General features: G+C 37.9%; 1 protein-coding gene and 2 non-coding genes across 3 annotated transcripts; 2 read left to right on the top strand and 1 right to left on the bottom strand.

The window, feature by feature from the left end:
* Window positions 1-18: 18 nt before the first annotated feature.
* Window positions 19-7591, bottom strand: ech1 (enoyl-CoA hydratase 1). Its single transcript, XM_005796846.3, has 11 exons — window positions 7491-7591; window positions 7246-7293; window positions 5819-5981; window positions 4581-4669; window positions 3314-3438; window positions 3188-3236; window positions 2552-2616; window positions 1242-1312; window positions 1075-1146; window positions 635-785; window positions 19-279 (listed from the first exon to the last, which is right to left on the bottom strand). Exons 2-11 carry the CDS (start codon window positions 7280-7282, stop codon window positions 175-177), a joined length of 927 nt encoding a protein of 308 aa, XP_005796903.1. The 5' UTR covers window positions 7283-7293; window positions 7491-7591; the 3' UTR covers window positions 19-174.
* Window positions 7592-8457: 866 nt separating this feature from the next.
* Window positions 8458-8620, top strand: LOC111612087. Its single transcript, XR_002754394.1, has one exon. It is a non-coding gene; the product is annotated as a U1 spliceosomal RNA (small nuclear RNA).
* A 7369-nt stretch (window positions 8621-15989) lies between these two features.
* On the top strand, window positions 15990-16153 carry LOC111612096. The gene has a single exon (XR_002754403.1). It is a non-coding gene; the product is annotated as a U1 spliceosomal RNA (small nuclear RNA).
* Window positions 16154-16409: the final 256 nt, after the last annotated feature.

A 16409-nucleotide genomic window follows, 5' to 3' on the forward strand; every position in this document is an offset into this window, starting at 1 on the left:
TGTTTGGCAAAATAAACATTCATTCAGATGAGTTTATTAAAGAAACATAATTGGTTTGCAAAAAGAAACCAAAGTTATAAAGATTAGAGAACCCAAAGCGATCATCCAGGAGGTCGGTGTTAATCTGGTGGCTGAAGAGAATAATCTGGAGATTAAAACCGTCAGCAGTGAGGCTCAGAGTTTGGAGAAAAGCGTCTCTTTGGGGCTTTTCTTCTCCATGGCGGCTTGAGCCGACTTCATCACATCCTGGGTCTGCAGCATGCTCATGTTCCAGGTCGCCTGCAGAGACCAGACAGCAGAAACTGCAGCCAGGGTTTTATTTTATACGATCGGCACGAACCAATACTAAAACCGATAAATGTAAAAAGAGTAAAACTCAACATAAAAAAGATCCATGAAAAAAACAAACATGAATATTATCTGATTTGAACTTTAAAAAAAATTACACAAAATAAAACGAATTACCCTGAATATATTGACTAATAAAACAAAATGCAAAAAAACCTCATTTAAAACCAAAGACTAAAATAAAAATATAAAACTAATAAAGATAAACAGGCCAAATGAACATTATTATAAACTTTAATATGATGAACGGATAATGTTTGTAAATAAAAGCAGCAGGGTGTCGTACCATGTAGTCGAGTCCCTCGGTGACGCCGTGATCTCTGGAGTAGATCAGGTTGATTTTGGTTCCCTGCACGGCCACCGGGCTGCGGGCCACAATCTCCGCCGCCATCTCCAGCGCGCCGGCCATCATGGCTTCCTGATCTGGAAACACTCGGCTGCAGCAACAACAAGCACGTTCAGGCTGCAGCTTAAAACGGGAATCACAAAATAATGATCGCTGAAAATATGTCAAATTTACAGAAAATAAAATCTGGGGAAAAAATATGAGAAAAGTTTTTAAAGTGATAAAAACTCAGTTGTCTCTGTCCAAGTACTTACCTGACAGTATTTGGACAGCCTCCGGTTGTTTATATTTGCCTCCGGTTGTTTATATTTGCCTTCAGTTGTTTATATTTAAACTGATGTTTTGTTGCACATCCATTATTTTTAACGTTCGGTTTTTACCTGACCAGTCCGCTGCTCTTGGCCTCGTCAGCGTACATCTTCCTGGCGGTCAGAGCCAGCTCGTTCACCAGGCTGCACAGACCACACGTGACCTTTGAACTCAGGGTTCCTGCTAATAAACACGGCCGAGTCCGAAACCGGACGACCAGAACCGGGTTGGGTTTTACCTGCGGCTGCCGATCACTTTAGGAAGCCGCTGCAGCGTTCCTACGTCCGCTGCCAGACCGATGTCCACCTCCTGTGAAACCGAGACGGAGACGCTGAGGAAACAGTTCGGATCAGACGGAACCGCTCAGAACTTTCCCAACCATCAAGACTGAGCTGCTAACTTTAACAGGGAAGTTCAAAAAGTAAAAAACTCCAGAGAAACTGATGTTTCTTCATCCACACGTAGCTCAGTCTCTACAAAACAAACATGTCTGCCACATATTAGAGGAAAAACTCGTAGAAGCTGGAATGGTTTCCGAAAAGTTCTCATCCACACAAATACGCCACTCCGTGTTGCTTTAAACATGCCAACCCATAGGGGGCAGTGCAGCACAAAGCTAAAACCTGTCAGCCAATCAGATTGCTTCAAAACAACCACAACTTCCTGTTAGGAATTAAACATGGCGCCAGGAGGATCAGTTGCAGCTTAAGCTACTTTTAAATACTTTATCGGAATATAAAGTAATTAAAACACAAAACGATTTGAAATTGTGTCAAAGCGATATGTTGATATATTAGCGCATCATTTGTCCCAGAATGCAATGCGCAGGATCCTAAATTTCTGCCCCACCAGAATTTTTTAGGTTTCTCTTGGAGATTTTCAGGAAAAAATGGAATTTGAGTTTAAAATAATGTCTTTATTTTATAGAAAGACATTATGAGATGAATCTAAAATATTTTCTAAAAATAAATCTAAAATATTTAGATTAATCTCAGAAATTTGCTTGAAAATGAAGAAATTTGAGTTTGAAAAGTCAAATGTGCTAGAAAAAATGCTCAGATTTTGATTAAAGTCAGAAACTTTCTACAAAGACATTTCCATGATCGAAAAGTCGAAAATTTGCTAAGCAGAAATTGAGTTTGATCTCAGAAATATCACAGAAATCTATTTTTAGTTTTTAGCCAAAAACTTGACTTTTCAAACTGGAAAATTTCGTCATTTCTAGAAAACTTTTGAGATTTCTTTTTCTAGCAAATTTTAAACTTCCAGAGTTCAGAAATTTATTTCTTCTTGAAAATTTTGAATTATCAAAATTTCTCATTTTCTGGCAGAAATTTACTGCTCTTCTTTTTCTTTCCTATTGACCGAGGCCCCTCTACACCGTCCAGCCTTTTCATATAAACACAAAGCAGCTTTCTCAAATCTCCAGTCTGTTTGTTTTTTTAGAAATATTAAACTGACTTTTGTGTGGATGAAACATAAAAATGCTTGTTTTCCAGATTTCCGGCTACATTTACACTATTACTGAGTTCTGATCCGTTTTCTGACCTTGACCTGGAACCAGGCGTCCTGGGTGCACAGCCGAATGTCACAGGCTGTGATCAGGTCAACGCCTGCAGGAAGAACCAATTATTAAAGTATTTTCAGGCTAGTTTCTAGTGTAAATATCTCTGTAGACTTGAAATAAAACAAAACTGACAGAAGTAATTTTTCAAAAAGTTTTAGGAGCTTCTTTATGCCAGAAATTCCTCAATATTGATAGAAAAAACCTTCAGATTATTTCACTTAGTGAGGCATTTTTCCCATAAGTGAAATAATTTGGCAGTGGAGCTAGAACTTTTTCATCAAAATTAATGAATTATTAACTATAAACAAGCTCCTATACCTTACTTGTAAGTTAGTTTTGTCTTATTTCAAACGTACTGAGATATTTGACTAAAAATACTTGGAAAGATTTTACTTTTTACAGTGAAGGACCAGTAAAAACAACGGACCTTCTCTTTCCTGAATAAAATGACTCAAATTAATTAATATGTTTGCGGTTTCAGATTAAGTAAATTTAACTGTAAAAAAAGTTAAATCTAATTGAAGGTTTCTTTGATCAGGTAAAAATAAGCAGTGATATGTCTTTGTTGCGCTTCTTGCTGCTGGATTTTAAAGTCGGCCATCTTGATGGCGTCCTACCTCCTCCGATGCAGGCTCCGTGGACCGCCGCCACCACTGGCTTTGGACACTGGAGGAGAAGAAGAAGAAATTAACTGGGCATTTGATGAACCTTTCTGACCGCCGGTCCTCTCTCGCAGCGTTTACCTTCTCCAGGACGGAGAACGTCTCCTGGTACCTCCTGATCAGCTTCCTGAGGTTCCAGGCGATCCGCGCCGTGTCGTCGCCCTCCGGCTGCACAATGTCGGCCGCCATGTCCATCAGGTCGATCCCTGGACGGCGGCAGGTCAGACAGGATTAGAACCCGGAGGCGGCATCGTGCTGTTGCCCACCCAGAGTCAGCGGTGCCCGCCAAACTGGAGGCTGTTTATTTTTAACCTCAGAGTGGCCATCTGTCTGTTACTCCTATCTCAGTTTCATCCACTAAGGAGGGGGAGCGCAAACGTTTTCCACGTGAACCAAAATTGTCGATAAAACAACCCGACTTAAAATTAAACTAATAAAGTAACTCGATTTTTAATGTAGATCCAAAACTTAAAGGGATTTTTACACTGGCCTGTCAGGGGCTTCGTAGATAGAAATATAGGAGGACATTACTGCCAAAAACTTCAAAATTCAGTGATTAAGTCTCAGAAATTTTCTAGAAAAATTTGTGACATTTGAAATTCTGAAATCTCCAACTTTTTTTGTTAGTCTTAAAATTTGGATTTTTGCACATTTCCTTTTTTTCTAGAAATGTTCTGAAATTCATCTCAAATTTTTTCATTTGCTTTTTTTTTGGAAAATTTGTGAGCTGTTTTTGGCAGAAATGTACTCTTCCAGCACAGTGGCGCAGTTGGTAGCACTGTTGCCTTGCAGCAAGAAGGTCCTGGGTTCGATTCCCGGCCAGGGTCTTTCTGCATGGAGTTTGCATGTTCTCCCTGTGCATGCGTGGGTTCTCTCCGGGTACTCCGGTTTCCTCCCACAGTCCAAAAACATGACTGTCAGGTTAATTGGTCTCTTTAAATTCTCCCTAGGTGTGAGTGTGTGTGCGCACGGTTGTTTGTCCTGTCTGTCTCTGTGTTGCCCTGCGACAGACGGGCGACCTGTCCAGGGTGACCCCTGCCTCTCGCCTGGAACGTAGCTGGAGAGGCACCGGCACCCCTCCCGACCTCATTAGGGACAAAGGGTGAACAGAAAATGGATGGATGTACTCTTCCAGTGGCATTAATGCGCCATCGTACTGGAGCAGATTGATTTTTGTATTTAAAGAAGCAAACTTCAGAGACCGGAAACGGATTCTTAGATTTCTGCAGCTAATGTTTGCACTAATCTCAGTATTTTCTGCATGTCACCGTTTATTATGTATTTTATATGAAAAGTTACATAAACATATTTCTATTAAAGGCCCGTCTACAGACAGACGGACGCTCACCTGCTGTGAACATCGTCCCTGCTCCAGAAATCACCACCACCCTGCAGGCCTGGTCATCAGAGATCTGCTGGAAACACTCCACCATCTCACTACAACGGGAAAAACCTCCATTTGTAACAAAACAATAAAATGATCAAAAGATCGTCTCAAAAAAACTAACTATTAACTAAATTCATGATGAATGACTTATTTTTAGCCTTTTAAAGAATTAAAACCCAAGATTCAGTGTCTCTGCTTTAGAAAACTGTGAAAACGTCAAATACAGTAAAGTTGAGTGGAAGGAAAAAAATACACCACCCTTAAAGAATTTGGGGAAGCTTGTGAAATGTGATTGCACCAGTAGGGTTTCCCACATTAATATTTTGCTAGTTGAAAATAATTTCTAAACCCAATTTGAATACAGAATATTTTTTAAAAAAAAGAACATTTATGATATAAATTAAAAATTACTACACTAAACTGGCAGATATGCGCCATATTTAACAATAACAAACTTCTACTTTCCATTTAATCGATATTTAATGTGGCTCAAAAAAAAAATCTCCGATTTTTTCACATTAAATTTGATTTCTGATTTTATTAATAAAAAGAAAAATGTAAAAGAGAAATTAGAAATGATGGAAAATATTCTCAGAAAGCGAGTTTTATTTTAATCCTCCTTTCTCTGAACTACTCCTTTAACTCTCTGAACTACAGAGAATTGGTGCCGGAATAGAGCCGCAACTTTACCAGAACAAAGTCTTAAAATTACCAGAAAAACTGTTTTAATGAGAGAAAAGCTTCAGGACGTAACGTGACCAGCTCAGCCGTTACCTGTGAAACTTTACAAGATGCTCCACTTTCCTCATTTCACTTTTGATTAATCATAAAGTTATTACTTTATTCTCTTTATATTACGACTGTTGTCTGGTAATATTAACATTTTATTCTCGCATTATTTTGACTTTATTGTCGTATGAATGAATTATTGCAATATTCTTCCTTTACTCTTGTAATTAAACATAAAAAACAAAAACTCGCAGCCTGGCCTAACACTTCGTCAAAGAGTTGATAAGAATTCAGAGTCCAAATAAATAGAAGCTGTAAAACTTCTACAAGATGGCCGCCCTGGGCGTGATGACATCATCCTGAACTACGGAAACCCAGGAAAGAAAATTAACAAAAAAAATCCAGATTTTTCGGAAGTTAAATGTTGGAAAAACTGAAGGCGGCGCTGAGTGTTTGGAGGCTCGTCTTGCCTCCAGAAGGCTTTGTTCATGGCGTTGCGCTTGGCGGGTCGGTGCAGCTGGACGTGCGTGACGGACTCGGCCGGCCGGCTGACGGCCAGCGTGGTGAACGGCGCCGTGGGCCCGTCTGAGGACGACATGGTTCTGACCGGGCCAGGTCGCCACAACCTGCAGTCTGAACGACAAAAGCATTTCATTATTCATTCACAGAGAAAAGCTGACCTTTGACCCAGCTGAGGAGACAAACTGCGCCGCCTTTAAGTAAAGTTTAACATGTTTTAAAACTTACAAAAACAAAAGGATTCTGAGTCCGATCAGTTTAAATCCACTCAGGTGTTTTGCTTCACTTATATTTTAACAAATGAAAAACCTTGTTTACTATTCCTCCCATCTTTTTCTTTGCATATTTTGTTTATGGTTGTGAAAATATTTGCTAGTAGGGCACAAATAGTTTCTAAATGTGAAATTATTCATTCCTTTTATAGATTTGCTGCTGATTATTTGTTACTTTCAGTTCATTCATTATGTTATGGAATAATATTTGTATTTTTCTCACGTAAACTATTATTCAACTTTGTTTTTATGATGAAAGAAATAAAACTCTGAAAAAAGCAGCAAAACATTTGAGTCAAAAATCAGTACTTTGATTTTTCTTTTTTAAACATATACATTTAAAAGTTTTCTGTTTTTACTTTGACAACTATAATTTTAAAAAAGTACAATAAGGAGGTCATATTTTGGTAGAAAAAACTGCTTTATCTTACAGTATATTTGAAACATTAAAGTCTTAAACGTTAGTTGTTTTCTTTTATTCTCAGCAACAAGAACAGATTATGTGTCGCTCGTTTTTCTAAAAAATATCTTGCTTTATTTTGCTCAGTTCACCAAACATTTGTACTAAAGTCTGCCCTTGAGGAAAGGTCACTGGATGTTTGTTGTGAAATCGAATAATTGCATCAAACATGGCTGACTAAAGATCAATATTTTGTGTTTTATCGTTCACTTTTAACAGATTTAATTCATCTATAAAATGCGTAACTGCACCAACAGAAAAAATGGAAGATCATTTTTGTACTGTGACAGAGGGCCGCTCAACTTCACTTCAAGGCCTTTAATGGCCCCCTATCCGCACTTTGGACACCCGTGGAATAAGGTCTACCTGATTTTAGATATGTTATTAAAAATATTTTGTTAATTTTAAGAAAACACTAAGAACTTTGACTCAATCCTTAACCTTGACCTTTCACCTACATTCAATTTAAAGCTCGTTTCTCTCAGTTGTTAAATTGATTTTCGAACCTAAACTCCGATAAAAACATGAGAAGATGACCGGAAACTCTCCATGTTTATTTTTTAACTTTCAAAAACACAAACTAAGAATTAATAAGCCAATATAAACATAAACGAGTTAATAAGGCAACATAAACAGTTACACTTACATTTAGGCAGAGCTGATCTGAGAAGGACCGACAGCATCGCCTTTTGCCCTGCAGACACCGGATGTTTTCAACGTGATAAAACTGACATTTAGAAACATCACTGCTAGCTAGCCTGCTAACTAGCATGGCTAATGCTAACTGAGACTAACTAGCTAACTTATCGAAACTCTCCTCTGCTTCACTGGTTCGCCTCCAGCTAAATGTTAGACAACACAACAATGTATGTCTAAAATTAAACTACAAACCTGAACGAAACTGTTAGAAACGGATCCCCAGCTAGTGTAGCTTCTCATACGGTGGCCGATGAGGGTAAAGTAGTGTACAGAGAAACGCAAACTGATCCGTTCAGGATTTTTACTATTGATACTGTTAATGTTAAAATGAAGTTATTTATTTTCAAAATAAAAGAAAATTCATAGAGATAACAGGGAAAAACTAATAACAAATGTTTTTGTAGAAATTCTTTAAAAATAAACTGATATTTTTAAAGAATATTTCCATGAAATGTCAGTTCTTGAACCTACTTAACTTTAGTTAAGATTAGATTAGATTTATTTTATTACAGACTCAGAGTCCAGATTACATACAAAGGAAAGCAAAGACAATAAAAAAATAAAAAGTACAGTAAAAAATTAAAATTAAAAAATTAAGTAGAAAACGTGTATGAATTGAAATTAAATAAAATTAGATTAATAATTCCATCTTTCTGCTTTCTTCCAGCTTTCTGTCGGCTGCCAGCCGGTTCGAAAATAATAAATTAGCACATAAACTTCCTCTTGTCTAAAATAAATATAAAATGGATCTGATATAAAGATCAATCAGCACAACATGCTCTACTGCTGTTCCTGCCTTTATACTAGCAAAAAAAAAGTTTTTCTTTGTTTTCAATTTCTGGGATTAATCTTAACATTTGAGTTTTATTCTTCTTCTAGACAATGTCTTAGTATGAAAGGTAGATGTTTTTTTTTTTAGAAAAAATATGTTAAAAAATATTAATCTATAAAGTTTTGTACTAGAAAACCTCTGGGATAAACTAACATTTCTGAGTTTTTCTAAGTTTCCTATTTTGAGTTTTTATATAAATGTATTATTTCTGAGTTTCTGATTGTGTTTAGTTAAATCCTAAAGTGACTCAGCGAATATTTAATTTCCCACCGTGAGTCAGAACCAGATGTGTGAAGTTGCTAATCGTCAGCCAGAGGAATGAACGGCATACTTACCTGGCAGGGGCGACTCCATGATCCTGTAGGTGGATCGCCCAGGGTGAGGATCAGCCATTGCACTGCGGCGATCTGACCTCTGTGAATTCTCCACATGGGAGAATCTCAACTGCACAATTTATGGTAGTGGGGGACTGCGTTCGCGCTCTCCCCTGGTACTAATGTCAAATGATAAAATATGTGATACTGTCTGAAGCAATTCATACATGATATTAAAAACATAATCTTATCCTTAAAACTGTTTACTTCAGTGAAGTGACACTATAGTAATAAATGTTACTTTTAACTCATTTTATTTTGAAAAGCAACTAATTGGTAAAACCAGTAATTAAAGCAGCACTAAGTAACATATTTTAAACATATTTAGTTGTCATGTCAGTAAAATCTGTATGAGGCGTAACAGGGTTAAAAAATAGATTAAAAAATAAATTCTGCCGAAATCCTCCGATTCTTATGGCATTTTATTTACTTTTCTTTTTCTTAAAAGTCAAAAATGTCCATTTTTTCACAAAACTTTCTGAGATTAATCTTGAAATCTGAGTGGAAATTAACTACTCCTATTTTGATTATTTCAACCTTTATTTGCTGTAATACGCCACTGTAAATATGAGACATAATCTGAAATAATCCAGCTGCTCCACCTACTCCCAGTGCTTCCAGTACAAACAACCAATCAGAGCCAGGAGGCGGGGCTTAACGCTGTCAATCACTCATGTTTGTCCTGCTAAATTTGCTAACAGAGAAACATCTTACAGTTACAGTGAAACCGTTTATCCACGGCCATTTGTGGCTATGCTAACTAGCATAGCATTCATGTCAGGCTGTGCTAGCTGCAACGTAGCAAAGAGCAAAGGGGGAAATTAATCTTTCGGCATTAAAGCCTGTTTTTATACGTAACCGAATCTCATTATTTCTCAAGGTAATTTACACCGAGGGGTTCTGGTCGGGTCCTGAAACTGGTAAACGGACCTGGTGGAGCACAGAGACAAAAATGGATGAACTCAAACACTAGAAAACTTCTGGGATTAATTTCAAAATTTCTGAGTTTTTGTATAAATGTTTTATTTCTCTGAGTTTCTGATTGTGTTTAGTTAAATCCTAAAGTGACTCAGCGAATATTTAATTTCCCACCGTGAGTCAGAACCAGATGTGTGAAGTTGCTAATCGTCAGCCAGAGGAATGAACGGCATACTTACCTGGCAGGGGAGATACCATGCGTGAGAAAGATGGCTTCATCCCTGGCCAAGTCTGGTTCCCGTAGGAACGCAGTGAGATTTGATTTAAGAAATGATATGGAAATGGACAGACTTCAGTTTAGTCGCCTTATCCTGCAAAAAGAACTTGGAATTTCACCAACACAGATGGACTATATCTTTGCTATGCCGGGAAGAAGGATTTTTGAAGTAATATTTACCACTAATACCTTTTTTGAAAAATGCTTGGGATCGTTTGGAAGATTGAAAGAGACGAGACCCCAATTAGCTAATATAGAAATGACTTCTTTATCGCAAACGGAGCCTAAGTCAATCATAGTGCTAATGTTCTCTGAACAAGTTCGAATGGAGGACATTAGAACTTGGCTACAGCAAAGGTGTACAGTGAAACACGGATACGAGTTAAAGGACGAGGACGGGGTCAGGACTGGCGGCAGACGCTTCTTCGTACAATTGAAGAGAAATTTGGCAACAGGTGAGATCTATCATCTACCGCCTGTGATCCAGTTGGGAGCCATAAGAGGCCATGTTTTCTACCCGGGCCAGCCTAAGACCTGCCGTAGATGCGGTTCCCAGCAACATCTTTCGGCGGAATGCCGGATTACATATTGCAAAAACTGTGGAACTGAGAGACATTTAACTAAAGACTGCCAGGAACCGGTAAATTGTAATCTTTGTGGCGAGAGGGGGCATACCTTCAAAAGTTGCCCCAAGTCATATGCTAACAGAGTCAAGACTTTTGCTTCACAAGAAACGAGTGAGAGAGCAGACTTGGGGGACCAGTTACTACAAATGGAGACAAATACGGAACCAGATGAAGAAAAACAGCTGGTAAGCGCAGAGGAACAAAGAAAAGAGAATGGAGGGACCACACCCATGATCCCTCCTCGAGTGACACAAGAACCTGAAAGGGATCAGCTGATCCCAATTACGACGGAAACACTTCAACAGCCAGGATCGTTAATAGAGACGCCATCGCTGGATGGAGAAGGGATGAAGAAACCAACTCGAGTCATAACAATTGGAGAATGCGGAGAATTGTTGGAACAAGCAACGAGTAATTTATTTCTTCCTCAACAAGAACAACTACAGGACAAGATGCCAGAGGAAGGCAGTGGCCCCCCTTTTCCCGGAGGACGAAGGGACATTGGAAGACCTGCACCTACTCTTCGAGCCAGGAATGGGGGACCAAGCGAGTTCACGGAAAAGACCTCAAGGTCCCTCAACTGACTCGTCGGGAGGACCAGAACTTGAACATTGGCCAGCGATCCTACAGAACCCTACTCCATTCTTAGATGAGAAAGGATTAGTAACTTTTTCAGACATTACCCAAATATCTAGCGTGGAACGAGAGGAAGAACCGAAGGAGACTTGGCGAACACAAAAGAAAAAGAAGAAAAAAGGTAAAGACTAATGGAGATTGGTGTTTCGTTTGGAACTTTCTATTTTGGGTTATTTTACCTTATATGAGAATAAGATTCCTTTTTTCTTTAAGTAAATATAGTTACGTTATATATAACTACAATAAACACGAGGGGCTTAAATGACCCAGTGAAATGTCAGACAGTATTTGATTTCTTACATAATAATGGTGGCGACCTTTTTTTACTACAAGAATGTTCCTTACCCTTTAGGGATAATTATATGAAATTTCAAAAGCGGTGGCCATATGGACTGTCCTTTTGGTCAGGGGATAATTTAAACAGAGCGACTGGAGTAGTAGTATTGTTGAATAATAGAACTATTAATATAGAAAAAATTGAAATCATTATGGATGGAAGAGTATTGTTAATAGACATGGAAAAAAACGGATGTAAAATAAGAATAATTAATGTATATGGTTCAACGGATATGCAAGAAAGAGTACTTCTATTGCAAACTTTGCAATATTATATATGTAATGGGAGACACGTAATTATAGGTGGGGACTTTAATTGTAATTTGGAGAAAAGAATTGGAAATACAAGTGCCTGTTTGACAAATAGAGTAGACCTAAGTTCACAGGCGTTAAATAACCTTATAAAGGATTGTAAACTTACGGACGTCTATAGATCTTTACATTCAGAGGACGCAGGGTTTACCTGGTCCAACGGGAAAATTTTTTCAAGGATTGATTATATTTTAACATCTAGCACAGTTACACCTGTGTCATGTAAAGTTGAGCCAGTCCCTTTCTCGGACCACCACCAACTTACATGTGTCATAGAATTTCCCAGCACCCAAAAATCTAATTTTGGAATATGGAAATTAAACATAAGTATACTAAACAATAAAAAAGTAGTTGAAAAATATAAAATTAAATTTAATCAATGGACTTCTTTGTGTCCTTTATATGACTCAGTAGGTGAGTGGTGGGAAGAGATTAAAAATAGAACAAAAACATTTTTTTGTCGAGAAGGAAGAAGACTAGCAAAAGAAAAGAGAAAATGGCAAAAAAGAAAAGAAGCTAAACTTCAAAGATACTACAAGCTACTTCATGCGGGTTTTCAAGTAAATGAGGAAATAATGAGACTAAAAAAAGAGTTAATGACAGTAATGAATGAAAGAAGCAGAGGAGCGGTGATACGAAGTAGAATACAACATTTTGAGGAGAATGAAAAATGCACAAGATATTTTTTTAGAAAACTATTTCGATCAACAACGACAATAAATAAGTTAATTAATGAAAAAGGTGAAGAGAAATGTGAAGAGCAGCAGATTTTAACTGAAATTTACGATTATTATAAGAACCTATATAGGCACCAGGCGGCCCAAGAAGACGAGATGGTTGAATTGTTAATGAAGCTGACTAACAAATTAACTCATACGGAAAAAAGTAGACTAGACCAAGAAATAACAATTAATGAAATTACGGAAGCCTTGATAAGTATGAAAAATAATAAAACCCCAGGACTAGACGGGCTGCCAAAGGAATTTTATACAACATTTTGGGAATCCTTAAAAGCCCCCTTGCTACAAGTCTACAGAGAAGCACTAAGTGAAGAAAAATTGCCCAACTCAATGAATCAAGGTATGATTTCATTGTTATATAAAAAAGGGGAAAAAACGGATCTGAAAAATTGGAGACCATTGACATTGCTAGGTGTAGATGTAAAAATAATAGCGAAAGTTTTATTCTTTCGGCTACAGACTGTGATTACCACTATAATAGGGAAGGAGCAAACTTGTGGAGTGAAAGGACGGAGAATGACGGACAGCTTGGCCTTGATTAGAGATGGTTACCTATATAGTCAGGAAAGGTAACTTTCAACAGCTATTTTAGGGATTGACTTAGAAAAAGCATTTGACAGTGTAAATCATGAATTTTTAGAAAGAATTTTAGATCATCTTAATTTTGGAGAAACATTTAAAAGATGGATAAGGACTTTGTATAATGAGTGTAGTAGCGTAGCGGTAGTGAACGGGACCATAACTCTCCCTTTGGCTATTAAAGCAGGAGTGAGACAGGGCTGCCCACTGTCCCCGCTGTTATTTATAATAGCAATAGAACCATTAGCATGCGCTATTAGGGAAAACAAAATGATCAAGGGAATAACACCACCTGGTAACGAAGGTAAAGACATAAAATTAACGATATACATGGACGACCTGACGCTTCTGTTAGCAGATAATGTTTCTATAAGTGAGAGTTTAAAGATAAGCGAGAAATTCACAAAAGCTTCAGGAATGAAAGTTAACAAGCAAAAGAGCGAGATTTTATATATAAATTGGAGGGAAATAAGAGAAAATTGGGGTTTAATAGAAAAAAAGGATACAATAAAGGTGTTAGGAATACTAATAGGGAAAGACATGAAAACAGAGAATTGGAAACTTAAATTACAAAGAATCCAGGGGAAGTTGATGCAATGGAGAGACAGAGAATTATCCTTTATAGGTAAAGTATTAGTAATAAAAGCAGAAATTATATCTACTCTGGCCTTTCTTGCATCAACTTTCCCGATGCCCCATAGAACAATGACGGCAATTAGAAAAATGATGTTTAGTTTCCTTTGGGGAAGCAGACAGGAGAGACTGAAAAGAGAAATTATGTATAGACAATTAGAAAAAGGGGGGAGAGAGGTACCAGATATAGGAATAAAATTTAAAGCATTGTTCATCACTCCTATCTTGAGCGTGTGCTTGAATATATCTCCAGAACCGTCATGGGCTCCATTCGCAAGATTCTGGTTGGGGAGGAAAGTTTTGAAAAATTGGAACAAAAGAATAAATTTGAATAAACCCTTTGCAGATAGATACCCTGCTATATTTCAGACGGTAATACAAGCACTGAGATGTGGCCTACAAGAAATCCCACCGGAAAGAATTAAGAGGAAAGAAATAGAGAATAAATTGGTATCTTACAATAAATTGACACCAATTGAAAAACTGAACGAGGAGGAAGTTATAAAAACATGGAAAAATGTGAATAATAAAAACTTATTGAATATCCACAAAGACTTGGCTTGGCAAATTGTTAACAAATGTTTACCTACAAGAGACTTTTTATACAAGAGAAATTGCACCAAAAGGCCGAGATGTCCTAGAGCTAGATGTGGGGACGAGGAGACGATCAAACATCTGTTTTGGACATGTCCTTTTGCAAAAAGAGTTTGGACGTTAATGTTGCCATGGTTGAGCAAGTTGCATAATGTGATTTTAACTTATGAAAATATAGCGTACGGGTTATTTAAGGAGGACTGGGAAAGAAATGAAATCAGGTGGTGGATTGTAATTAATTGTGTCAAGGATGCAATTTGGAAAACAAGAAATATTTGGTTATACAGAAAATATGAAATAATTGAAACAAATGTTATAAAGATGGTGGGTGCATCAGTCAAAGATTATATTTTTAAATGGAGTCAAGGAAAAAAGAATGATGAGGAGATCTCCGAGTGGGAAGTGCCTACTGAATTATTAAAAATAGTGAAACAACCTTGAATAACACAAACTCGAACCTCCGTTTCTTGCTTTCCTCCTTTGTTTCCTTTAATCGGTTTAATTTATTCTGTTTTATAAATCTTTATGTATGTATTGTCTTGGTGTGTTCCATTTTGAGTTAACAATGGTATGGTGTGACAATGTAAACTTTGGACTATTGTCCTATTGGACAAGGCGATTTATGTAAAGGACCAATAAAAAATCTTTGAAAATTGCATCGCCCAGGGTGAAGAAAAAAGACTTCGCTGAGATGTGGCTCACCCCAGCCACCATCAAAGACGCCACTTGGACCTCCAGAAACTTGTTGGTGAGCAGGCGCAGGCAGATGCCCCCCGTGGCTGTGATCCGGATGGCAGCAGCAAAAAGAGGAACATCAAGGGCTGCAGGTGGCGCGCCAAGGACACAGCCACCAAGAAGAATCGCCTGCGCCTCCGTGGACGAAGGAGCCGGCGCTCCACGAGCAGAGGTCCAAGCAGCGGCGGCCTGGCTCTCCGGGTGAGGCAGGAGGGAAGGAGCTTTAAGGCGGGATCCCCTCTGAGCACCAAGCGCTGTCTGGAAGGACGGGACGGCCCCGGACTTTGGAAGGAGTCACCCCGGTCCTGCTCAACTTTTAACACACAGATTTTGTATTTTATAATTCTTGTTCTTAGCTTCTTTTAGTCTAAACTGATGAAATTGTAAGTTTTAAAAATTTCTGTATAATTGAAAAAATGTAAATTTTAAAATGTTTACAGTAACAATAAAAATTTTTCGAAAGAAAAAAAATACCTCAAATTTTAGATGTTTTTGTAACTCAGTATAAGGCAGTGAATACTTGAAAGGCATATTAGTCTAAATCAGTAGGAAGAATAGCATACATACTTATTTTGTGACTGATTTTGTCTCCTGTTGACAAGAAACAAATTTAGGGAAACAGTCAGTTATTGTGTACCTTTGCATTGAATCAGTCTGGTCTCTTCTTTATCCCCACTAATGAATGCGGTTTCTCCTTATGAACAGCAGGTGGCAGCAGCTCGAAGTGGTTGAACTGTAAGTAAAAGAAAAACTAATAAAATGTTTGTGTTCTGTTTATAAAGTAGTTGTTAGTAACACGGTAACGTTTATTTGACTCCTTATGTCTGGTTTTTGAGGCGTTGGAAGATGTTTAAACAGTGAAAATATGTCAGTTGTTTCTTAGCTAACAGCGCTGCATTATGGGTAATCAAACCTTATTTTGAACATTAAATCTACATTTTTCCTGGTTTTTATAGCCCAGTTACCCCAGAATCTTTTAGCTAGTGGAGCACTAGCCACCCAGCTATATATTTGCTTTAAAGCTAACAAAGTGTTGTGGCACCGTGAGTCATGCGGGTATGTCTGCGAAATACATCCCGGCGTGAGAGACGAGCAACTCATACTTACCTGGCAGGGGAGATACCATGATCATGAAGGTGGTTCACCCAGGGTGAGGCTCAGCCATTGCACTCCGGTTGTGCTGACCCCTGCGAATTCCCCAAATGTGGGAATCTCGACTGCATAATTTCTGGTAGTGGGGGACTGCGTTCGCGCTCTCCCCTGGTTCACTGTTACTGAGAATTATAGTTTACTAAAATGTGCGCTGATAGGTTGTGGCATGTTCGGTGGTTGGGTTCGTTCTAAGTTTTAGTTTCGTTATTGGTTATTTTTACGACGTTATTTATTTATTAAAGGTTTTTATTTACAGTCACTTTTGTATCGATTAAGCTTCGCCTATAGTTTCATTTCCTTTTCAACTGAACCCGTCAAGAATATCTGACGAATTTTCATTAAGAGTGTTTTTTAGTTTACTATTCAC

This window comes from Xiphophorus maculatus, chromosome 18, assembly GCF_002775205.1.
Source record: "Xiphophorus maculatus strain JP 163 A chromosome 18, X_maculatus-5.0-male, whole genome shotgun sequence".
In the NCBI taxonomy this organism is placed as follows: Eukaryota; Metazoa; Chordata; class Actinopteri; order Cyprinodontiformes; family Poeciliidae; genus Xiphophorus; species Xiphophorus maculatus.